Source organism: Moschus berezovskii, chromosome 7 (assembly GCF_049115385.1).
Source record: "Moschus berezovskii isolate FMDL1 chromosome 7, NW_MosBer_1.0, whole genome shotgun sequence".
NCBI classification, from domain to species: domain Eukaryota; kingdom Metazoa; phylum Chordata; class Mammalia; order Artiodactyla; family Moschidae; genus Moschus; species Moschus berezovskii.
In genome coordinates, this window is record NC_142466.1 from 48,643,276 (window position 1) to 48,669,716 (window position 26,441).

General features: G+C 39.2%; 1 protein-coding gene across 7 annotated transcripts in view; it reads left to right on the plus strand.

Moving 5' to 3' along the window:
* PUM3 (pumilio RNA binding family member 3) overlaps window positions 1-26,441 on the plus strand; it is a 53,021-nt gene that overhangs the window by 5,212 nt on the left and 21,368 nt on the right. The window contains exons 1-12 of one of the 7 annotated variants that reach the window (XM_055428308.2): window positions 121-228; window positions 8,731-8,822; window positions 9,559-9,777; window positions 12,883-13,018; window positions 13,604-13,679; window positions 18,004-18,097; window positions 18,345-18,411; window positions 20,036-20,210; window positions 21,148-21,251; window positions 22,196-22,274; window positions 24,493-24,591; window positions 25,693-25,746. In XM_055428308.2, coding sequence (XP_055284283.2) covers window positions 8,738-8,822; window positions 9,559-9,777; window positions 12,883-13,018; window positions 13,604-13,679; window positions 18,004-18,097; window positions 18,345-18,411; window positions 20,036-20,210; window positions 21,148-21,251; window positions 22,196-22,274; window positions 24,493-24,591; window positions 25,693-25,746 — 1,188 coding nt within the window. In that variant the 5' untranslated portion in view covers window positions 121-228; window positions 8,731-8,737. Of the gene's footprint in view, window positions 1-120; window positions 306-8,730; window positions 8,823-9,558; window positions 9,778-12,882; window positions 13,019-13,603; window positions 13,680-18,003; window positions 18,098-18,344; window positions 18,412-20,035; window positions 20,211-21,147; window positions 21,252-22,195; window positions 22,275-24,492; window positions 24,592-25,692; window positions 25,747-26,441 lie in introns of those variants that run through there. The other 6 variants (XM_055428309.2, XM_055428310.2, XM_055428315.2 and 3 more) reach the window with 6 other exon arrangements.

Consider the following 26,441-nt stretch of genomic DNA (forward strand, 5'->3'; position numbering starts at 1 on the left):
CTTTCTAGGGCCAAAACTCCCGTGGCGCCGCTCGCGCGCCTCTAGATGACGTATGACTAGACACGGACCAGTAGAAACGCCGAATTTCCGCTTTTCCGGCTACTGCCGGCCCCTTTTCGCTAGCTCGGCTGAGGAAGAAGGGAAAAGGCTAGGGGGCGGAGCAAGGCGGGGTAGCGGAAGCCGCCGCGGCGGAGCCGGGACCCGCGCCTGCCCAGCCACACGTGTGCGGTGAGTGAGCGGGGCTCCGCGGCTGCTTCTGGAGGGCCTTGCTCCCTGCCCGGTGCTGGAGTCGGAGGGTTTCTGAGGTAGTTTCACCCCTGTCACCCGCCGGGCGGCTTGCTGTCGCCGTCTCTGTTGTGGGAGTTTGGGGGTTGACGGGAGCCTGGGGACGAGGGCGGATGTACAGCTCCTCTCCCTACCACGCTGCCTAGAGAGGGCTGCTACTGCTGCTGCTAAGTCACTTCAGTCGTGTCCGACTCTGTGTGACCCCATAGACGGAAGCCCACCAGGCTCCCCCGTCCCTGGGATTCTCCATGGAAGAACACTGGAGTGGGTTGCCATTTCCTTCTCCAATGTGTGAAAGTGAAAGTGAAGTCTGGTTAGCTTTTATACCTTCAGCCTCTAAAGTCCGGGTCCGGGCTGGTTCGCTTTCAGCCTTTCCGTTGTATGTTTGACACTCACTCACTTTGCGCCCGGTCAGGGCCAGGTGCCCAGTTTGCAATCTGAATGTACAGTTGAAAGTTGTTGGCGCTAGGAAGAAACGAACGAGGTGCTGAGATAGAGGATAGGGGAGTCTAAAGAAGTGATCCTTAAGCCGAGACGCAGAGCGTGGCTAGAGGCATCCCTGAAATCTGGAGGCCCAGGGAAAACTCCGTTCAGCCGGAGGCAGTGACTTGAGCTGAGTCCCTGAGTTGGGAGGTGTAGAAAGGGGACCAAGGTAGTGAGCTAGAAGTTCAGGCATATAAGATAATGAGTGAGTCGAGGTTCTCTCGAACTTTGAAAGCCGTGGTGGGAGTTCCATTTTCTCTACAACGGAAGAATATTCCTGTTTGTAGAACACAGGAAAGGCTTATGAGCAAGGGAGAAACACAACAGGCCCGGGTTCTTTTTGGAAAATGTATAGTAATTTGGAGTATTATTGATCATATTGTTGGATTATTGATGATTTGCATTAGGGCCGTGGTCGTGGCGATCAAAGTTGAAGGGTTAGAGGTGTTTTTAAAAGATTGGAGACTTACTGAAGGGTTGAATGTAGCCGAGGAGGAAGAGCAAAGTATCACAGGTAAATCTTGGGTTTTTTCCTTGAGCAGTGGAATGGATGGTGGGCTACTGATGAAATGGGCAAAAATAGGTGAGGATGTTATTGTTTGGGGGTTGTTTGCAGTGATTATATACTTAAATAATTCAGTATTTCGGTTCTATTAAGTGGAAAGTGCCTGTTAGACACTTAAAAGTTTCAGGCGAGCAGTTAGATACACAAGTCTGTAGCTCAAGGAAATGTTCCTGATGCAGAAATACATGGGATTCCAGCATAGAAAGTCATAGGATTGCATGAGATCACCAGAGAGAAGTGTGGAGAGAAAGGGATGCTAGAAGTTGGATATTGAAAGGTCAGTACATTCAGAGTGCAGTGCTGAGAGCCTACTGAGAGGAGTAAAGATCACTCAAGGTCAGTCATGTGTCCTTCTGTGTCTGGGAAATCTTTACTGTTTTCTTTCAGGGTTCTGTCAACTCTGTGACTCTCTGAACACTTTATGTGTATTTTGGTTATAATGCTTAAGTATGCCATGTTTTGATTTTCTCCTTGTCTGTCTCTATTACAGCCCACTGATTTTTTTTTTTTTTGGTATATGTATATTTAGAAACCCATTACCTTTCCAGCAAATAATGTGTAGGTATTCAGTGCATTTCAAGTTCAAAATGTTAAGTTATGAACTCATCAGAATGTGAATGTGCCATAGGAATAAGGAGAATCATTTGAGAAAGAAGGAAGGCATGTGGAGGAAAAATGATGAGAAATTGTCATTTAGGCTGGATTTGAAGGATAGGTACTAATAAAGAATGGCTTTAAATTTTGGCTTCTGAGAAAGAATACAGAGGGAATAAAGTTTTCTTCAGTGTGGTGTTGTGATGTGGGTGAGTTAGGACCAAGTTTTACCAGGGCATCCGTGGTGGCTCAGCTGGTAAAGAATCCTCCTGCAATGTGGGAGACCTGGGTTCAATCCCTGGGTTGGAAAGATACCCTGGAGGAGGGCATGGCAACACACTCCAGTATTCCTGGCTGGAGAATCCCAATGGACAGAGGAGCCTGGCGGGCTACAGTCTGTCAGGTCCCAAAGAGATGGACACAACTGAGCAACTAAGCACAGCACACAGACTGAGTTTGAAATTTTTCCTGTAAACAGTGGGGAACTTTTGAAGGTGTTGGAGCAGGTAAATAACATGGAATAGATGTAATAATGGAAGATTAATCAGGCAGCAGGGAGTGGAATCATAGCAAATTGACTCTAACGGCAGAAAACAATCTGAACAAGAGATAAAGTGTCTGAATAGAGTAATGAAAGGGAAAAAGAGGAGATGATTCCAAGACACTGGAATGTGATGGTTGTATGTTATGGTACTGGGTCTACAAGCAAATGCATTTTGTTAAATGAAAGAAGCAAGACCCCAAAGGCTGTATGCTGTCTGATTACATTTATTTATATGACATTTTTGAAAACTCACAAAGCTAGAGGGTAGAAAGAAAGATCAGGTATTGCCAAGAGAGCCAGAAGAGGACGATTGCAAAGGGACTCCACAGAGAACCTCTAGGATGGGACAGTTCTGTAAGGTGCTGTGGTGGAGGATACATGACTGTGGGTTTGTCACAATCAGCACTGTACACCAAAAAGAATGATCTTGACCCTAGGCGAATGAAAAGAAACGTCAACTGACATGCCTGGAAGTGGAATGCAGAACTAAACAAAATGAATCTAACTAGTACAAATGTATGTCTAGTGGTTAAGACTTCAAGCTTCCAATGCAGGGGACGCTGAGTTCGAAGTACTGAGATTCCACATGCTATGCATCGCCTGCTTCCCACCACCCCGCAATGACCTCACTGAAGGAGTGAAGGGAAAAGATTTAACCTAACTTTGAAAAGGAGTATTTTGAATGGATACTGTTCGGGAAATGACAAACTGTAAATAAACATGTTGTAGTTGATAAATTTGTTTTTACCAACCATAACCCTGTGGCACATGTTTAGTGTTCAAGATGTTAGTGTGAACTTAATGATACAGAAATACAGGTTTCTTTGTACACAAAAGACTAATGTACATACATAAATTACCTAGCCTTGTCTAGTCAAAAAACCAAGAAGCAGTGACACCTCAAGCATACCTGGCACTCAGATCTCAAAAAGAGGAATCAGGGTTCCTTGAAGAATGACTGATTTTAGGACTTGTGCAGGGATAGGAAAAGGTAAATTTGAAAGAAGTGCCAGAAGTTAAAGACATGCTAAGAAGAATAAGGAATGGACCATGGTAAAAGGACACAGAAACTGAGAGATGTCAAAATGGAATAATTTTAGCAACAAAATAAAGATACTACAAGTCCAGTACCCAAGTAATATAATGTCTGTGAGACCATACTGATGTAAATAAATGATTAAATAAATGGAGAGAAGGAATAAAGTTTACATACAGAAGAATTCAAAATAATAAAGGTAAAGTAAGTAGGAAAATAGTCACCATTAAAACACCACAATAATTGCTGCAGGCAAGATCCAGTGGAGAGTGTTAAAAAAAACCAGTGGAAGATACAGGATATTTGCATGCTCTTAAAATATATCATCCAAAATATTTATTAATTGCTGTGGAGATTTTACTGTATTATTGATTCAAATTCTTTAATACTCCCCACTCTAGGAAGTGGAGCTTAATTCCCCTCCTCTTCAGCTTGGGCTGAATTTAGTAACTTGCTTTTAATAAACAGAGTATAGAGAGGGGAACAGTAACATTACAATGGAGACACCTGGCAAACCCTACCCTTAACCAAGTGATCAAGGTTACTAACACTAGTCATGTCTATATCATGCTTCCCATAAGGTGATGGGTTGAGAAGGGCACTTCTTCTCTGTGGTATTCTTCCCTCAAGTCCGTAATATCAGTAAATTCATGGGAAAATGTCAGACTCACCCCCAGTGTGGGATATTCATACAGCACAGTGCCAGTCTTGGTCATGAGAAACAAGCGAAAACTGATAAACTGTCACAGATTAGTGGAAATTAAAAAGACTCAATAAAATGCAAGGTATGGGCTTCCCGAATCAAGGCAAATTGGAAGGGGTCAAACAGGACATGACAAGAGTGAACGTAGACATTCTAGGAATCAGTGAACTAAAATGGACTGGAATGGGTGAATTTAACTCAGATGACCATTATATCTACTACTGTGGGCAGGAATCCCTTAGAAGAAATGGAGTAGCCATCATGGTCAACAAAAGAGTCCGAAATGCAGTACTTGGATGCAGTCTTTAAAACAAGAGAATGATTTCTGTTCGTTTCCAAGGCAAACTATTCAATATTACAGTAATCCAAGCCTATGCCCCAACAAGTAATGCTAAAGAAGCCGAAGTTGAACGGTTCTATGAAGACCTACAAGACCTTTTAAAACTAACACCCAAAAAAGATGTCCTTTTCATTATAGGGGACTGGAATGCAAAAGTAGGAAGTCAAGAAACACCTGGAGTAACAGGCAAATTTGGCCTTGGAGCACAGAATGAAGCAGGGCAAAGGCTAATAGAGTTTTGCCAAGAGAACGCACTGGTCATAGCAAACACCCTCTTCCAACAACACAGAGAAGACTCTACACATGGACATCACCAGATGGTCAAAACCGAAATCAGATTGATTATATTCTTTGCAGCCAAAGATGGAGAAGCTCTATACAGTTAGCAAAAACAAGACCAGGAGCGGACTGTGGGTCAGATCATGAACTCCTTATTGCCAAATTCAGACTTAAATTGAAGAAAGTAGGGAAAACCACTAGACCATTCAGATATGACCTAAATCAAATCCCTTATGATTATGCAGTGGAAGTGAGAAATAGATTTAAGGGACTAGATCTGATAGATAGAGTGCCTGATGAACTCTGGACGGAGGTTCATGACATTGTACAGGAGACAGGGACCAAGACCATCCCCATGGAAAAGAAATGCAAAAAAGCAAAATGGCTGTCTGAGGAGGCCTTACAAATAGCTGTGAAAAGAAGAGAAGCGAAAAGCAAAGGAGAAAAGGAAAGATATAAGCATCTGAATGCAGAGTTCCAAAGAATAGCAAGGAGAGATAAGAAAGCCTTCCTCAGCGATCAATGCAAAGAAATAGAGGAAACAACAGAATAGGAAAAACGAGATCTCTTCGAGAAAATTAGAGATATCAAGGGAACATTTCATGCAAAGATGGGCTTGATAAAGGGCAGAAATGGTATGGACCTAACAGAAGCAGAAGATATTAAGAAGAGGTGGCAAGAATACACAGAAGAACTGTACAAAAAAGATCTTCACGACCAAGATAATCACGATGGCGAGATCACTCACCTGGAGCCAGACATCTTAGAATGTGAAGTCAAGTGGGCCTTAGAGAGCATCACTACGAACAAAGCTAGTGGAGGTGATGGAATTCCAGTTGAGCTATTTCAAATCCTGAAAGATGATGCTGTGAAAGTGCTGCACTCAATATGCCAGCAAATTTGGAAAACTCAGCAGTGGCCACAGGACAGGAAAAGGTCAGTCTTCATTCCAATCCCAAAGAAAGGCAATGCCAAAGAATGCTCAAACTCTACCACACAATTGCACTCATCTCACTCGCTAGTAAAGTCATGCTCAAAATTTTCCAAGCCAGGCTTCAGCAATATGTGAACCATGAACTTCCAGATGTTCAAGCAGGTTTTAGAAAAGACAGAGGCACCAGATACCAAATTGCCAACATCCACTGGATCATGGAGAAAGCAAGAGTTCCAGAAAAACATCTATTTCTGCTTCATTGACTATGCCAAAGCCTTAGACTGTGTGGATCACAATAAACTGTGGAAAATTCTGAAAGAGATGGGAATCCCAGACCACCTGACCTGCTTCTTGAGAAACCTGTATGCAGGTCAGGAAGCAACAGTTAGAACTGGACATGGAACAACATACTGGTTCCAAAATAGGAAAAGGAATACGTTAAGGTTGTATATTGTCACCCTGCTTATTTAACTTATATGCAGAGTACATCATGAGGAACACTGGGATGGAAGAAGTACAAGCTGGAATCAAGATTGCTGGGGTAAATATCAATAACCTCAGATATGCAGATGACACCACCCTTATGGCAGAAAGTGAAGAGGAACTCAAAAGCCTCTTGATGAAAGTGAAAGAGAAGAGTGAAAAGGTTGACTTGAAGCTCAACATTCAGAAAACAAAGACCATGGCATCTGGTCCCATCACTTCATGGGAAATAGATGTGGAAACAGTGGAATCGGTGTCAAACTTTATTTTTTTGGGCTCCAAAATCACTGCAGATGGTGATTGCAGCCATGAAATTAAAAGACGCTTACTCCTTGGAAGGAAAGTTATGACCAACCTAGATAGCATATTAAAAAGCAGAGACATTACTTTGCCAACCAAGGTCCGTCTAGTCAAGGCTGTGGTTTTTCCCGTGGTCATGTATGGATGTGAGAGTTGGACTGTGAAGAAAGCTGATCGCCGAAGAATTGATGCTTTTGAACTGTGGTGCTGGAGAAGACTCTTGAGAGTCCTTTGGACTGCAAGGAGATCCAATCAGTCCATTCTAAAGGAGATCAATCCTGGGTGTTCATTGGAAGGACTGATGCTAAAGCTGAAACTCCAATACTTTGGCCACCTCATGCGACGAGTTGACTCCCTGGAAAAGACTCTGATGCTGGGAGGGATTGGGTGCAGGAGGAGACTGGGACGACAGAGAATGAGATGGCTGGATGGCATCACCGACTCGGTGGACGTGAGTTTGAGTGAACTCCGGGAGTTGGTGATGGACAGGGAGGCCTGGCGTGCTGTGATTCATGGGGTCACAAAGAGTTGGACACGACTGAGCGACTGAACTGAACTGAACTGATGGGCTTCCCGGGTGAGTCAATGGTAAACAATCTATCTGCCAAGCAGGAAACTGAAGTTCAATCCCTGGGTCAGGAAGATCCCCTCGAGAAGGAAATGCAACCCACGCCAGTGTTCTTGCCTGGAAAAATCCCATGGACAGAGCAACCTAGTGGGCCCCAGCCCATGGGGTCAAAAAAGAGACGAGTTAGTGATTGAACAACAAGAACAAGTTCTGGAATATTTATAGAAAAAGGACATTAGTGGAAAAACTATCAAAATGCAAATTTAGCATTATATTAAGGTTGTTTCTTAATTTTGGTTAATGCATCATGGTAAGTTGTTCACATTAGGGGAAACAAGGATATCCTGTAACTTTCTGTGTATCTTTCCCAACTCTTCTCTAAAACTAAACATATTGAAATAGAAAGTTCCTGCATAGAGGAGCTGAGGGATTCAGAAGTGGTTATGAAGGCTTCAGCCAAGTGGCTGGGACCCTCCAGTTACAAATGACCAAAGGAAACTAAGTCAGAGGCCATTCATTTTCCAGAGTGTTCTTTGGGACCCTACTGGTCCCTTGTGATATTCCAGGAAAAAGTGGTTCAACCTGGTTGGAAAATCCTGCTTACTTTAGCTTGTGCTTGGCGATTAATAGCTTAAATTAGCAAATTAAAAGAATCTAAGAATCTGATTTTCCTTAAAGAAGCCTTATTAATTCTTTTCACTTAAGTGTTTCCCAAATGCTTTTCACTCTAGAACCCTTTTTTCATGTACCTATTAATATTTTGAGAAATGTATTGTTCTTCAGTGGACAATTCTTGTCTAGAAATACCTGGAATTGTCAGGGATCCCTAACATCTACCCAGGAGGGTCAGCTTTAGATATTTTGAAATGAGTTGAACATGCAACTTTGGAAGGTACAGAAATAGACAAATAACACATAGTAACTTTTGTTCTTGATACATTCTGCTTTCAGGAGCCTCAGGCAGCTGAAGGGTTATCTGTTATTTGCCCTTTGCACATTGGGGTCTCAATCCAGAAATAACCTGCTAGCCAGATTCCTTTAAAATGAAATACTCCGTATGTCAACAGTCTCATCTTGGAGGTCTTTGAAAATTATTCGTTGCCTCTAAAAGAATAACAAACATTTGAAGTTATTTTTTGTTTTAGCTACATTGGGTTACATAGGAAACTTTTAGATAATCTTTTGTATTATTTCATTAAATTTGAATGTGATTAAGTGTAATGTATTGTTTGTTCCTGGCTGGGGAAATGGTAATATTGTCAGTTTCTTGTCACAAAAGTCCTCCTACTGTTGTAAGAAATGCAACCACTGACAGTTGTATCGTGCTTAGTGTAAATAATGATTTATTTGTAACCTTTACTGTCACTATAATGTTGCCTCCAAAGCATCATTTACTAGTCAAGATGTGTGTGTGTGTTCTTAGTTTCTGTATTGGTGTCTAATTTTACTTTTTCAATCTTAGAAATAGTGATTGTGTAGTTCCTGGACTCCTCATGGACACAGATAATTTGTCCTGCATCTGTGGTCAAGGAGTAAATGGGGCAGTGATGACTAAGGACCTTTGTTGGATGAGAGCAATTTAGTGATCATTTCTGGATTTTGTTTTTGTTTTCCAGAGTTGCTATGATGGAAGTCAAAGGGAAAAAAAAATTAACAGGTAAAGGTACAAAGACATCACAAGAAAAAAGCAAATTTCATAAAAACAATGGTAAGATACTCAAAAGATGCTTCCCATGTGGTGGTTTTGTCTCTTGGAGGGAGGGTTTGGTGGGATGAGAGGGGATGTAGCAGATTCCAATCTATTCATGGGTTAGAGTTAGGATTAAAATAGTGGACAAAGTGTCACTGTGTATGAGTGATTAATATGTTTACTGGCAAACCAAATCTTCAGGACTTCTAATTGTGATGTCTTTACTATTCCATCAGGTGTCAGTATTGCAGAATAGAAAAGTCAATGACTAATTTCCTAAGCAGTCTTTATGTTTTTTTCTTTCAGCTAGAAATTTTGAGATATAGACATTTTGAATTTGTCTGTATGGTGTACTTTCTAAGTTCTAAATATTCATTTTTATTCTTAGACTCCTATTATGTTGTTAACTCCCAAAATAAACACACACTGTGAAGACATACATAATATCTCATCTTGTGATGTGTGCTTAAAACAGAAATACACCTGACAATAGTGTGTTAGCTCTAGAATTATGAGTAGTTTTTACTATGTATTTCTATATTTCATAGGTTTTCTATAATGAACCTATAATTTTATAATCAGAGGAAGTTTTTAAATTCTGTTGTAATTTTTTTAGTTCTTCTGTGCTTCATTTTGAGAGGACAAAGTATGTTTCACTAAAAAATGTGTAATTTTCTGTAACAAATACAGCCCAGTGGATAAAAAATCCAGGCCCAGGATCATTGAACTAATAATTATTTATTATTGTCACTAGATTCAGGTTCTTCAAAGACATTCCCCAAAAAAGTTGTTAAGGAAGGTGGACCTAAAATCACATCTAAGAGCTTTGAGAAAACTGCCACAAAACCTGGGAGAAAAGGTGTGAAGCAGTTCAAGAATAAGCAGCAAGGGGATAAAATACCAAAGAACAAATTCCAGCAGGCAAGTAAATTCAACCAGAAGAGGAAATTCCAGGCAGACGGTAAAAGTGATGGTAAGCATTAATTTCTTCAGCGTGGTTTTTGCAGAAGCCTAGCCCTGCCTGATGCGAAGAGCTGACTCATTTGAAAAGACCCTGATGCTGGGAAAGATTGAGAGCGGGAGGAGAAGGGGACGACAGAGGATGAGATGATTGGATGGCATCACTGACTCAATGGACATGAGTTTGGGTAGGCTCCGGGAGTTGGTGACGGACAGGGAGGCCTGGCATGCTGCAGTTCATGGTCCCAAAGAGTAGGACTCGACTGAGCAATTGAACTGAACTGAACTGCCCTGCCTGAACCATTGTGTACAGGGACTCGTGAAGTCTGTTAGAGACCTCCTGTTCTTGTTCCGTGATAGGCAGTATCTTGGGTGGAGATGGGAAGGTGGTAGATGGGATGAAATAAGCAACAGAAAGCATCTTCTCCATTTTCCAGGGTTGCTACTGGTGTCTTTATTTTTACTTTCCAGAGTTGCTATTAGTGTCTTATTTATTTTTACAAAATTGTCCTCTAGTGCTTAGAATTCCTAGGCCCTTGCTAAATTCCCCTGGCTGTAGAGTTAGGCTAAGTTGTAATGGGCTTTATACATTGGAATCTCAATGAAGCGTTCCTTTCTATAGGCTAACATTAATGAACTCATTCATTCAGCAAACAAATACTTGAGTTTTCTGCACACTATCATCAAGAGACAGTGAAAAGAAATTAATAACCAGTGAGGGTAAAGCCCCAGGTAATCAGCATGGAAGCCAGCCTTAAATAACCAGTGTTCTGGTGAACGAGAAACATGTAGATACTGCTCTCACAGAGCTCAGGCCATTCTAAGAGTATCAGCTTATCATATGGCTCAGACTTGGTAAACCATTCCAGAGAAGGTATATAATACACGTGATAGATTTTACTTGAACTGCTGCAGGCTAGGTTGCTAACTGATTAGAACTGCTGGCCAGGTTCTTCTTTGTTGAAACAGACTACTACTCTCTTCATCATGATGATGTTCAAGGGGTGGTCTCTAACTCAGCGTTGCTGTCGTTGTACAGCCTGTCCTTGCTGTGCGTCTTGCTGATCTGCAGGTGCCTTCTGTGCAGCGTCAGGAGACTTTTTCTGCTGTCTTTCATTCCCTTTTTCTCCAGCATGTTGGAGCCTGACATTGCCCTTTTGCTGCCAACTGAGACCACTGCCAAGGGCCCTTCTTAGTCCAGTTCTTTAACCCTGGTCCTTGCTCTCTGCTCTGCCTAAGGTTGCTCCCTGAAGGGACAGCAGCCTTAAGACAGAGACGTAGGGAGAGAGGAAAGGAGGGAAATTTTCATTATCTCTCATGAGGCCTGAAGGATTTTTTCATGGTGTAGCCCTTTTCTCTCCCCCCCACCTTTTTTTTTCCAGTTTCTATTGCCTATCTACTCTTACCTTGCTTCTCTCATAGATCCTAATTCTTCCTTTCCACACTGGTATTCTTTTTTTTTTTTTTTTTTAATTTTCTTATTTTTTGGCTGTGCTAGGTCTTTGTGATGTTCAGGCTTCTCTGGTTGAAGCCCACTTTCTAGGGAGCATGAGCTATCCAGTTACAGCTCACAGGCTTAGTTGCCCAACAGCATGTGGGACTCCCTGACCAGGGATCGAACCCACATTCCCTTCATCAGAAGGAGGATTCTTAACCACTGGACCACCAGGGATGTCCCTACATTGGCATTCTTGATACCTGCATTCGATTTCTCATTAAAGAGTGGCCCTCGTTCCTTTTGCTATAGGAGATGAGTTCCCCGCATCTCAAAGTGGAACTCTGATTCTCTCATTTTAATACCAGCAACTGAGGGGGACTGGATACTAGTCATTCCCAAAATTGGTTATATCTACTGCAGCCCAACATGGCATATGTCAAGGGTGCCCAAATATTTTTACAATTAAATGAACTGTGGATCAGTTACTATCCTCTGCTGTATACTACATGATGTCCTAATATTAATAGTAAATATACCTCTGTTGCCTGTAATCCTCTGTTATTAGATTGGGAATAAGTAAGTGAGCAGTAAGGGGAGTAAAATACATTGTAGTATATGATATGCCATAAAAAATTACATTCTTGAGGAATATTTAGTTTCATGGAAGAATACTTAGAGTATAATAATATTTAAGTAAAGACATCAAGGAAATTAATATAAAATATGTGTGGGGGGAAAAGATGAGAAGGAAATGAAATTTTAGTCTCTAGGTTTTAAGATTATAGGAGAATTTTGTTTTTTGAATATATTTTCTAATCAGAGAAGGGGCAGTATCTAGAAATAGCTAATTCTCCTAAGGGTTCTTTGCAGGGTACTCATGTAAATAATACTCATCTTATTAAGTTGTTCTTTGGCCTCATTGGGATTTTTTTTTTTATTCAGTCAATAAGTTGCTTAGATTGTGAAGATAAAAAAATAAGCAGTACACAGATACTTTTATAGCATGACCCTAATCGTAGAGAACTTAGAAATTTTCACTGTGCATTGTCATGAGTAACAGCAGAGAATAAAGTTTCAGAGCCATATCTGGGTTTACATCCTGTCTCTGCCACTTAGGAGTTACGTCACCTTAGATAGGGAGCTTATCTGCCCAGTATTTTTCTTTCCCTGACATTAGAGGGAATAATAACAGTACCCACCTCACAGTGCTGCTGTAAAAATTACTTAATACGTAACAGCACTCAGAATAGTGAATTTGTGATTGTTGTTTTTCCTGTGTTAATTTGGACTAATTTCTGTTTTCATTGAGAACTGATTATACCTAATGTCTAATGATCTTTATGTTCTAAAGTAAAATTTTATTTTTACAATGGAAAAAGATGCTTAAAAATTTTTAATTGCTTTTATAAGCCTTTTAGTTTCCTTTTTTTTTCTTAATAGGTGTCCTGTTAAGAATCAATTTGTTGAATGAATGAACAGTTGGTGTCAACCAAATTTAAAATGTGTAAACTGCTCAGAAAATGAAATAAAATTTAAGTTTATAGGGAATGATCTTCCCCCTTCTAGTTCCCAGAATGAGTATTGATCTTGATTACTGATTGCCATAGGTAACAAATTTGCTCCATGTTTATGGCACTGAGAATGTTAAGTGTAATTGAAAATAATTTCTGTAATGATTAGAGTCAGCAACCAAGAAACCCAAATGGGATGAATTCAAAAAAAAGAAGAAAGAACTGAAGCAGAGCAGGCAACTCAGTGATAAAACCAACTATGACATCGTCGTTCGGGCAAAGCAGATCTGGGAGATCTTAAGAAGGTAATGCTAGCTAATGATGTCTTTACTGAGCCCTTGGAGATGATGGAGGAGTAACAGTGTATTGTAAATAGTGAGATGTCCTAAAATAAATGACATAGCACTTTGGTTATTTAGGGAGTTTTCACAGCGCTCCAGGAGAGGCATCACTGGATGTGTGCCCTTTACAGAAATGAGTGGAATCATTAGGATAACATCACGATCTGCTTAGGAAGCTGTATTAGAGTTAAAATGGATTTGATGTCCTTCCTGAGAAATTTCTGAGAAAATGGAGGATAGTTCTTTTTGGCTAGGTTTTGAAATTGAGTATTTGGTATCTTGGACTTGTTTTATTATTTGCTTTGCTTTGAAGTTCTGGCTGTTAAGATTTAGATTGATGCATGAAATTATACCTTGTGAGATGAGTTTCTGCCTTTGAGAAAATTACTTTTCTCTAGCTGCTCTGGAATAGTAATTTTAATGTCAAAGGTTTGCCTTCTTCGAAGGGAAGATCATACAGAACTGCATGAACATAAACTGTACTGTTTTTAGTTTTGTGTGTTTAAAATAATGTCTTTACTTAGGCTGTGTTTCCTGCCTCTTTTATAGAAAAGATTGTGACAAAGAGAAAAGAGTGAAGTTGATGAGTGATTTGCAGAAGTTGATTCAAGGGAAGATTAAAACTGTAAGTAGTACTCGTAGTTGCAATTTTAAGAACTAAATTGACTCACTGTTAGTAAAGGGTAGTTGATTATTCATTACAGAAGAAATTGTTTCTGTTTTTAATATATTTGGCTCCAGTTTTCAAATACCTTTTATAATCTCTGAAAAATTTAATAGAGACCTTACTGCTGGGAAATTGCAAAAAGACTATCAAGTATTTGGCTGTTCACTTTAAAATAATTTATTTAAAATAAATCAGTGTTCTCTTGGCTCGGCTGTTAAAGAATCCGCCTGCAATGCAGGAGACCTGGGTTTGATTTCCTGGATTGGGAAGATCCCCTGGAGAACGAAAGGCTACCCACTCCAATATTCTGGCCTGGAGAATTCCCTGGACTATATTGTCCATGGCGTCGCCGAGAGTTAGACACAACTGAGTGACTTTCACTCACTCAGTGTTCTCTTAAAGTTATCTCAGGGAATTTATTAGTTCAACAGTGTTTGTTAGAATCTCTTACTGTGAACTCTGTAAGTTCTAAATGCTGGCTATTTTGAATGTGCAAAACAAACATATTACTTTCTTCCTTGCTTTTATAAGCCTTGTGCAAAGATCTTTAAAATATAGTAGATTTGGGAGTTTTGAAGTGATTTTCATTATTGCTGTTTAATCCTGTTTTATAGTATACTTCTATTGATTCTTGTGTATTTGGATAAATACATAGTGATATTTGGGCTTCCCAGAAGACTCAGATGGTAGAGAATCCACCTGCCAACGCAGGAGACACAGGAGATACGGTTTCAATCCCTGGAGAAGGGAACAGCCACTCACTCCAGAATTCTTGCCTGCAGAATTCCATGGACCGAGGAACCTGATGGGCAACAGTCCATGGAGTTACCGAGTTGGAGACGACTGAATGGCTAACACTTTTACACTTTTAGTGATATTCACTTGTAAGCCAGCAGACCCAGTATCTTTGGAGACCCTGAGGGCCTTTGTCATACCATGTACATAGGTCTAAACAAATGCTGTATTGCCATTTCAAGAACTGTCTTCCAATAGCAAGTTTCCAGCTGCTACTTTCTTAAAGCCAGCAAGATCTTTTTAGATAGATCTCTAACCGTAACCTCTTATGCTCAATTTATAAATAATGCACGCTTAAGATCTTTCTCATTTACCCTTCAGTTCAGTTCAGTTTAGTCACTCAGTCGTGTCCGACTCTGCGACCCCATGAATCACAGCACGCCAGGCCTCCCTGTCCATCACCAACTCCCGGAGTTCACTCAAACTCATGTCCGTCGAGTCGGTGATGCCATCCAGCCATCTCATTCTCTGTCGTCCCCGTCTCCTCCCGCCCGCAATCCCTTCCAGCATCAGACTCTTTTCCAGTGAGTCAACTCGTCGCATGAGGTGGCCTTAGGTTATTGTTACTACTGATGCCCATGGACTTGGGAGTTAATCTGTGCCTTTAGACAAGACAGCCCATTTATTCTTCTCTGTGTGCCAGCAGTTATGGTAACCAGTGCATACTTTGTATCTTTTAGCTTAGTCATCATCCGTATTAGACATTTGATAGATTCAAGGGATTAGAACTTGTAAACAGTGTACCTGAAGGAGTATGGATGGAGGTCCGTAATATTGTACAGGAGGCAGCGAACAAAACCATCCCAAAGAAAAAGAAAAGCAAGAAGGCAAAGTGGTTATCTGAGGAGGCCTTACAAATAGCTAAAGAAAGAAGAGAAGCGAGAAGCAAGGGAGAAAGGGAATAGCATATCCAACTAAACGCAGATTTCAAAAAAACAGCGCAGAGAGACAAGAACAGCTTCTTCAGTGAACTGTACGTGAAACTAGAAGAAAGCAACAGAAGAGGAAAGACTAGAGATCTCTTCAGGAAAACTGGAAATATCAAAGGAATATTTTGCCCAAAGATGGGCGCAATAAACGACAGAAACAGTAGAGACCTAGCAGACACTGAAGAGATCAAGAAGAGATGGAAAGAATACATGGAAGAACGGTACAAAACAGATCTAAGTGAACCAGATTGCTGTGATGATGTGGTCAGTCACCCAGAGCCAGACGTTCTGGAGAGCAAAGTCAAGTGGTCTTAGGGAGCACTGCTGTTAATAAAGCTAGTGGATATGATGGAATGCCAGTAAAACTATTCAAAACCCTAAAGGATGATGCCATCAAACTGTTCCATTCAGTATGTCAGCAAATCTGAAAGACCCAGCCGTGGCCACAGGACTGGAAAAGGTCGATCCTCATCCCAATTCCCAAGAGGAGTAATACTCAAGCATGTGCTAACATCAGACAATTGTGCTTATCTCCCGTGATAGTAAGGTAATGCTTAAAATCTTGCATGCTAGGCTCCAGCATTATGCCAACCAAGAATTTCCAGATGTCCAAGCAGGGTTTAGAAAAGGAAGAGGAATCAGAGAAAATGGCCAACATTTGCTGGATCATAGAGAAAGCTTGGGAATTCCAGAAAAACATCTACCTCTGTTTCATTGACTACGCTGAAGCCTTTGACGTTGTGGATCGTGACAAACTGGAAAGTTCTTAAAGAGACGGGAATTCCAGACCATCTTACCTGTCTCCTGAGAAATGTGTATGCGGTATGGAACAGGAAGCAAGTATGGAACAACTAATTGGTTCAAGATTATGAAAGGAGTATTGACAGGGCTGTCTGCTGTCAACATCATGAGATGTGATATACGCTGAGCACATCATGAGAAATGGCAGGCTGGATGAGTTACAGGCTGGAATCAAGATAGGCGGGAGAAACATCAACAGCCTCAGATATGTGGATGATACCACTCTAATGGCAGAAAGCGAGGAGAAGCTAAAGAGCCCCTTGATGAAGGTAAAGGAGGAGAGTGAAAGAACGGGCTTAAAACTAAATATTAAAAAAACTAAGATCATGGCAAATGGGGGTGGGGCAGGGAGTGGAGAACAACAGCAGCATCTGGGCTCAAAGAAATTCATTCCAGAGTCGTAAGGATAGCAAGTTTCTTAATTTCTCATAAACTTACTTTCATCTCTAAATATCTAATAACACCACCTCACTTTTAACTCTACATTGGAAAAAGAATTTAAACCACGTACATTGGTTACATAGTAGGTAATCAATATATGCACAAAACAGCCTAATTTTAAAAAAATAATAATTCTATTTATTTATTTATGGCTGCACTGGGTCTTCACTGCTGCACCTGAGCTTTCTCTAGCTGGGACACATAGGGGTTACTCTAGTGGCGGTGCAGAGGCTTCTCATTGCAGTGACTTCTCTTGTTGCAGAGCATGGGCTCTGGGCACATGGGCTTCAGTAATAGCTGCTCTCGCTCTGGAACACAGGCTCAGTAGTTGTCTCACACAGGCCTAGTTGCGCCACGGTGTGTGGGATCTTTCCAGACCGGGGATTGAACCCATGTCCCCTGCGTTGGCAGGTGGATTCTTAACCACTGGACCACCAAGGAAATATCAGACTGATTTTTTAAAATTAGTTTTAAATTTTTATCAAAAATGTCTATACAGATCTCCCTTAAGCAAATTCTTCTGCAATCTGTGACTTTGATGAAGATACACCTTTACCTTCTGATTTGTTAGAATTAAAAAATTTAAAGACAGACCTAGCAACAGGTAATAAGCACTATTAAAATAGACTAGTATATAAAAAGTAATAGTGCATGACTGATTATCTGTGGTTATTGCTTTAGAAAATTGATTGGCAAGTCCGTCATTGAGGACCTAATCCATCCAGTAGTTGTGAGGGGGTTAAGGTTGGAGAATCAGATTTGAAATACTTTTCTAGGAATATAACTGGATGTATATTCAGGAATTATAATGAAAATGTGAGAAATGGATTGTTTAGCTCATAATATAATTGCCAGTGTGTATCTGGATATAATTGTGTAGCAAGACTTTGGTTGCCAAAGCCAAACATTCCTAGATCATTTATATTAAAAAAAAACTCATAGCATAATAGAATTTTTGCACTGGAAAATTCCTCTTTTAGGGAAAGTAAGTGTCAGAGAAATGAGAAATACAGTATGTATAATCATTGTACAGATTTGGTTTGGTTTTAATTATAATCATAAAATCTAGCAAAATAGTTAAATCCATTCCTATCTCAGTGCCATACAGTAGCCAGCAAAACCAAAGAGTGCCATTCTGAACAATTAAATAAAGAATTTTACTCCCAAATAATGTAGATTTGATTAGCCATGAAGACCTTTTCTTTTTTTTCCTCACAAGGAGTTGTAAAAGAGGGAGCAATACAACATAAGTAATATGATAGAAACATACAATTTCAGGGAGAATTTGTCTAAAAGCCCCAACTGTTTTCCTACAGATTGCATTTGCTCACGATTCAACTCGTGTGATCCAGTGTTACATTCAGTTCGGCAATGAAGAGCAAAGGAAACAGGCTTTTGAAGAACTGCGAGGTATTTCTTATATTTTTTTTGTAATCATTAGTATAAAGTTGCTTGTTTTTTCTTGACATACTCAGCACTGTGTTGAAAAAGAATTCTGTTGAGGAATAGCAGAGTGTCCTCTGCAGGACCTTTTCTGTTTTTGTTTTTTGTCTGGGACAAATAGGGAGCTATTTGTTTATGTTCCCAGGATTGTTCGTTCAGTTCTCTCCTTGTTTCTGGAGGTTACCCAATCATTGTAATGTATTCTGTTTTTTAGGTGATTTGGTTGAGTTAAGTAAAGCTAAATATTCCAGAAATATTGTTAAGAAGTTTCTCATGTATGGGTGAGTTGTTTTATTTATAAAATATTTTAATTAGTTTTTTTAAGATTTGGATAACCTATTGTGTGCAAATAAATGTTTCTTAAAAATATGTGACCATAATAGTAACCTTAAGCAGATGCTGGTAATGTTTGCAAGGAATATGGCCGTAAAAAACAGTTATTGAAATAATGCAGAAGGTAGTATTGCCTTCATTGACCTTACAAGTGTATCTTGAAGTCCTGGAAGAAGAGAAATGGTTATAATGAATTTGTAGTTCAGTTCAGTTCAGTCACTCAGTCATGTCCCAACTCTTTGCGACCCCATGAATCACAGCACGCCAGGCCTCCCTGTCCATCACCAACTCCCGGAGTTCACTCAAACTTATGTCCATCGAGTCGGTGATGCCTTCCAGCCATCTCACTCTCTGTCGTCCCCATCTCCTCCTCCCCCCAATCCCTCCCAGCATCAGAGTCTTTTCCAGTGAGTCAACTCTTCGCATGAGGTGGCCAAAGTATTGGAGTTTCAGCTTTAGCATCAGTCCTTCCAATGAACACCCAGGATTGATCTCCTTTAGATTGGACTGGTTGGATCTCCTTGCAGTCCAAGGGACTCTCAAGAGTCTTCTCCAGCACCACAGTTCAAAAGCATCAGTTCTTCGGCGATCAGCTTTCTTCACAGTCCAACTCTCACATCCATACATGACCTCTGGAAAAACCATAGCCTTCGGACCTTTGTTGTAATTAGTCACTAGTTATTTAGAGATTGGAGTGGTGGGAGGGGCAGGTGAGTAGACCTAACCAGGGTAAGTGGGTTAGGAAATGTCAAGATAGGAGGATTTCCTAAACCAGGTAGAATTAATACTTGTCTTGCCCTCCCAAGTATAATAATGTGCCACAATGTGCTAACCAACAACAAAACAGTACAGCTGGCAAATTCCTAAAAACTGTATTCCTGACTAGAATTATTGGCCTCTTGATTATTTTAGGATAGAATAGAAATACTTGTGATTAAGTTCTGTTTTAAAAGAGAATCCTGGAATATGTTTTATTCATATTATCCTGCATCTTTGACTTTTACCTTTTAATTTTCTCCTTCTACCCAACTTCTTTCAAGCCAAACAGTTTCCTGGTGGGAACTGACATTTATTGAGCACTTACTATGTGCTGGTTACAGTTCTCAGTGTGTCTTAACTCATGTCTCCTCACAGTAACCTTATTCTTTCTGTTTGATGACCGAAGAAGCTGAAGCACAGAGCAGTTAAATAACTTGCTCAGGCACTTTTAGCTAGTCAGCAGAGCCAGGTTTCAAATGTAGGCAGGCTGTCACCCAAGTCACAGGGAAAATTTGCTGGTGGTCCAGTGGTTAGGATTCCATGCTTTCACTTCTGAGGCCTGGGTTCAATCCCTGGTTGGAGAACTAAGATTCCCATAAGCTGCACAGCATAGCCAAAAAGAGGGAAAAAAGCAAGGAGATACAAGGTAGAAATACAAGGCAATTTGATTTTCCTTCTCACAGCATTTCTCTGGGGTAGTCACTCCCACTCACACACAATGATGAGCGGTCTCAGGAGAAGTGTGTTGTGTTTTGTCACCACCCAGCTGTCTCCTCGTATCACTTACGTTTCCTGTGGTCACATCGGATTTAGGAGTAAAGCACAGATTGCAGAGATAATGCGAAGCTTTAAAGGCCACGTGAGGAAGCTCCTGCGGCACGCGGAAGCATCCGCCATTGTGGAGTATGCCTACAATGACAAAGCCATCCTCGAGCAGAGGAACATGCTGACGGAAGAACTCTATGGGAACACGTTCCAGCTTTACAAGGTGATGCTTCAAGACAGTTTTTTCCTGAAGATTTACTTTTCCTTTGTGCTGTTTCTTACCTTCCAGTGCCCTATATTCAGAATGTATTTTTCCTTTGGTTGTTCCTTTAAGGGACTGTCTCCTAGCCTTTATCCTCTTGGAGTATTTTGTCTCTGGTGTATTGAGCAAGTGATCATACTTAAATTTCTCTTTCCCAGAGCACGATCTTTAAATCCCCTATGAATTAAAACTGCTTGCATTACTCCTTCACAGGTATTCTTGGGTACTGCTTCAGTACTTCTGTTGCTACAGTAGTCAGATAGACCTAGGAAGATTCTTAATGGAGTTTTGTAAACCAGCCCTGGTTGAAGGGCATCGAGCTCCCTGTTGTCTGTGGATGACCCTTCTCCGGGTCCTAGGCGGAGAGGACGCAAACTGGAGAGACCCAACCCTGGGTGTACTACAAGGCTAGTAGTGGGACTAGGACAGTTAAGGGATCTAGTTCAGACCTTAGACACAAGTACATACATTTATCTCAAGGGAGATGGATTGGTTCCTGGGTTACTTCTGCTAGTCAGGTTCAGCTCCTGGCTTGAACTTAGTGCTCCTTTGTCATAGTCACTCGAGGAATATCCAGCTAATCACAAAACACATGGTGGCAAGAATTTGTTAACTGACTACTTGATCTTGTGAATAGGCACTTCTTCAGTGCTTGGCAGGTCTTTACTGGCTGGCTTGTTGATTTGGTTTTTTTAGCCTGTAAGTACGATGGTGTACCTCAAATGAGAGTTAGATAATCAGGAATTACTCTGAGTGTATCCACAGAGGTGCTTTTATTATGTAAATATGGGAAATCTAAAAATTTAAGTTTATGTAAAATGACTAATTGATTTTCTTTGTTCTAAAGTTGGAGAAACATGATCAAATTTAGAGGGGCTTGATTTTTCTTCTGTTGCAGTCAGCAGATCACCCAACTCTGGACAAAGTATTAGAGGTACAGCCAGAAAAATTAGAGCTTATCATGGATGAAATGAAACAGATTCTAACTCCAATGGCCCAAAAGTAAGAAAACTTTTTTTGTTTTTTATTAACAAATAGCATTTGAAAAAGAAAAGTTTTATGTAGCCATTGCGTAGGAAAGGTGAATAGTTTGCCAGTTACAGTCTACTATATAAATTGGATTGTGAGACTTAAAAGTCCATGCATGTGGCCTACTTGGCATTAGGGCATTGCTCTGAAACCAGACTTCCTGGGTTGTGAATCCTGGTGCTTCCCTCAATTACTGACTCTGTGCCCTTGGGCAACTTAACTTCTCTGTGCCTCAGTTTCCCTGTCCATATAATTGTAATTATAGTATTTATTTCATAGAGTTTTATGAAAATTAAATGAGTTAATATTTCCAAAGTGCTCAGAACAGTGCTTTGCCATTAAAAACAGCTTATTTTTGCCTTCTACATGGATATTCCATGTGAACTTAAATTTGGTGCCTGATCATTAACCTACACTGTACATCTGAATTCATCATGTGTCACAGTAGGAGGCTTGGATCAATTAGGTGTTGATGTAATTGCTGATACTGTTTTGATCTGTTTAGGTTTTAACTGAAAATGTTTTTGTAAAACGTATACATTATAAAGGAGGCATGACAAAAAGAAAATAGCCATTAAAATATAGTCCACATATGGATTTCTAATCACGTGTCCCTTATTGGGTAAAAGAAAGTTAATGGCTTTATTTAAGAAAATTGAGTGTATTTTGAATAATAATTTCATATTTGCTGATTAGGTACTAGAAATTTGTATTCTGGTCTTGGTTATAGATGGCATTAATATTTTTATAAGGTCTGAAAGTTTTTTTTCAAGTCTTTGTGTTGCTGAAGATAATCTATTTATGACAAATGACATTTTCTAAAACCATTTCAGTTGTTTTGATTATTTTACGACAACCAAGGTTACCTATCTCTGTATTATTATACTACCATTTCTGACTCTTTTTTCTGTTTTCAGAGAAGCTGTGATTAAGCACTCACTGGTACATAAAGTACTTTTGGACTTTTTCACCTATGCACCCCCAAAGCTAAGATCAGTAAGTTCTTGGTTTTAGTTTTTAAACTGAAACATTGAGTTCTGTGTAAAAATGTGAAATACTTCTTTGACGTATATTGGTTTTGGAAATTTTTAAAGAATTGTTTCCTTATTTAGAAAAGATAATGCTCTCTACTTCCTTTGAAGAAGTCTACTTCTTCCATTTAGATGTTTTAGTCTATGGAATTTAGATTAAATTCCTTTACACTTTTGCTAGAAAGACAGTAGACCTGACCATAGTTTTATCAGTTCTATTGAATTTTCATATTTTAATTACAATCTTGAGAGTATACTCTAGCTTAACATAATCAGAAAATTAACTAACACATGGAGGAATATTCAGCATTCAAGGAGTTTGAAATTCACCTTTATAGATACCAAAAAAAAATTATATTGGTGTTAAAAGGTGACTAGAGGATACTTAGGTAAAACTAAATGGACCGTGAAAGACTGGACCTTACATGAGAGTGAAGGTAAATTGCACTGCCCTTCAAGTCAATGATGGGAGTATAGATGAGAATTCATTTAGTCCCTTGAATTTTGCTTGCTTCATCATACTGTGAATTCATTGTCCATTTGTTCTCATTCTAATAATAAGCAATAACCAAATAATGAAATTCCCTTTTTTTTTTTTTTTTACAAATATGCCACATTGAACATTCATAGGAATTTTGACACTCTCAAAATTGACATACAAAATAGTTTTCCAAGTGTAGCCACCTATCTAAGCACGTAGTTCAGTGACCATAGTGCTGCCCTTTGGGAGGATTGCTCTCGTTTCCTGCACAGTATCTCACAGTTCTGGATTTTCTGAGACCAAAAAATTTTATTTTCAGAACTGAGAAAATGATCATTTTAATATATTCCAGAAAGTCTTTTATCTTTTTAGTGTTGAATGTGTTTTAGTAATAGCCAAAAAATTGTTGGGAACTTAGTGTGAATATAAAGTAAACAGACAAATCTTTGTGGCCCCTGGGGCATTTTCAATAGAGAGACTTTAAAAAAAGAAGCATGATTGGAATATATGTGTAATTCCCCAACTGGATAGCTTTGAAGAGATTTATAAGTTTAGATATGTAAGCTGAAAGCTGTACTCTTGAAAACGGTTGTAAGATAGTTAAGGGTGGAATTTTTGGTTCCTTATTGATAAAAATAGGCTACTTTTCTCCTTCCTGGCAGGAGACTTTGTGTTTACTTAAGATAAATTTTTAAAATTGGGAATGGACTAAACTGGCCCTGCAGCTATTAGCTGGCAGAACTCATCTTGTCCTATATGCTTGTCTTCCAAATATAATTACAAAATATATATATACACACACATTGAAAACAGAGAATAAAGACTAAAAATAGCTAAAATTACCTCAGAATACTTTATTGACTGGGTTTTACTAAAAGGTCATTAATGACTGGGTTTTACTAAAAGGTAAGTGAAGGCCTAGTCTAAATGTCAATATAGAGATTAATTTTTCTTAAGAGAAATGTTACTTAAGTGTCTTGATGGTGAATTATTAATGTGATTTCCAGAGGTAATCCACTGATAAACTAAAAAAAGAAAAATGTTTTCAGACAAAATTATTATTTTGACTTTCTTCTCATTATATATGACTTTTTTTGAAGAACGTTTTATTTATTTTATCTGGCTTTTTAAGTTAAAAACTCTCTTCTTATACCACAGCCAGTTCTTAGGTTTCTTTTTTCTTGAAAAGTCATTGAGAGTATACTATACATATACAGTTAACCCTTGAACAGTATGGGAGTTAAGAGTACTGACACTCCTGTCCTCTGTTGTCAGTCAGAAACCCACCTGTAATCATCCCTGCAATTACATCCACCTGTAATAATCCCCATCAGAGATGGGGATTTACCCAACGCAGATGGTATAGTGCTGTAGTACACATTAGTGAAAAAAATTCATGTGTAAGTGAACCTTTCTGGTTCAAATCACACTCAGGGGTCCACTGTATACATACTTTTCTGAATAGACTTTGATGAAACTCAGGTATTTTAATAGAAATTGCCTGTGGACAACATTTACTGCTCTTGATAGAAAAAGAAGCAGTTATATGTATGCATGCCTGTCTACAAAATTAAAAATTAAGTTGTTTGCTGCCTATACTCTCTGCCTTTCATTCTCTGTGCATTACTGCTCCTTACTAGAAAGATTGTAAAAAAGCAAAACGAAAGAGTAAACCAAAGCCCTGACTGCATTTATTCCCCAGGAAATGATTGAAGCCATCCGAGAAGCAGTGGTGTACCTGGCACACACACACGATGGCGCCAGAGTGGCCATGCACTGCCTTTGGCATGGCACACCCAAGGTAAGGGTCAGTCAGGAATTGCCTTTCCTTAGACATTTTCAGTCTCCTTGGGGTCTTGCCCTGTTGTGCACAGCGTCATCTTTGCAAAGTTGTGCCTCAAGGCCTCACAGAAACTGGCTCCTCTTTGAGCCTCTTGTTTCTTCTCTGCTGGAGTCTTCAAGTTCGAAAACCTTGTGTTGTCATTGTATGGGAAGGGATCTGTCAGGCAAATAAACACAGTATTTGTTGTTTAGTTGCTAAGTCGCATCTTATTCTTTTGTGACCCAATGGACTGTAGCCCGCCAGGCTTCTTTCTCTGTCCAAGGGATTCTCTAGGCAAGAGTACTGGAGTGAGTTGCCATTTTTTTCTCCAGGGGAATCTTCCCGACCAGGGATTGAACCTGTGTCTCCTGCGTTGCAGGCAGTTTCTTTACCACTGAGCCATCAGGGAAGCCCAAACAGTGTTTATGTTCAGGTTTTTTAAAGTTTTGATACCTGTCAGTTTCTTTGATTCCTTATTTAATGATCTTGGTGCTGGGAAGGAAGAGGAAAGAAAAGAAAATGTGCAGCCATGCATTGCTCCTCTGGGTCTTAAGTACTTTGAGGGAAATGCTACAGATCCATATTAATTACAGAAGCTTAATAGAAATGATCCTCATTTCCTTAGTTGGTATAATTCTCCTTTAAAGGACAGTTGTACTTTGTCCAGTTTTTAATACAAATTTAATTTCTGTTCAATAAATAATGTATTGAATGCCATCTGTATGCTTGACTTTTATGCATGTGAAGACAGCTCAGATATTGGAAGAGGGATCTCAGTTTTTAGTATACAGGAAGGTAGTTTCACCAGGCTTGCCTTGCAGCTTATAATTTCATGGTTCCATATTTATGTCTCAATGGAATGTCACATAGAAGTCTTTATAGTAGCTCTGAGAGGAATTCTTACAGTATATTGCATTTTTTGTTCTGGCTAAATAACTGTTTTCACTAATGAAAAGTATGCCACTCCAGTGGAAGTTTAGGATTATATAAAATTTTTAACAATGAAATACCTTAATCTATAGCTATTCTATAACTAAATCTGTAACTGTAATTTCATTGAGACAGTTTTTCTTTTTTAAGGACAGGAAAGTAATTGTGAAAACAATGAAGACTTACGTTGAAAAAGTGGCTAATGTAAGTATAAAAACTGCATATTTCTTTTAATACTTTTTAATAGTAAAATTCTTTTGTGTCTATTATAGTAAATTAGAAACATTTAGAAAATTATCAAGAAAATTACTTGTTATTTCATTATAATCTAAATATATGCATATACATGTATTTTTAGATATTATTAAATTTACACACAATGAATTTTTCATTTGACATTGTACTGTGGCAATTTTCCATTTTTATTAGATAATTTTGAAGACCTTAGTATTTAGTCTCTAGGGAAACTGCACTTCAGAAACTTGTTACCCGTTTTCATTATCATTGAAAACATAACAGAAAGTGAAACTTGTCTTTCTTTTTTCTTCAATTAAATCTTTAGTGTGGTCAAAGAAAATTTTAATTCTAAGTTTTATAATTCTTTGAAATCTTTTGGAGATGTTTTAACAGCTTTTTCAAATGAAATTAGAGGATATAAAATGTATTTCTTCTGAAGAAATAATTACCTCAAAAAATAATATCTCTGTATTTAAATAAACTAAATCATTTTAGATAGTAATTCTAAAATATATGTAGTAATAAGCATTAGTTTTCAATTTTTGAGTTATTTTATATATTATGTTTTATAGCTTCTAATTTGCAGGTGAACTAAAAATGAGTGATATCACCAACTTTTCCCTGTAAAAAATTCCAATAAGCACTGTTGGCATCTAGTGAAT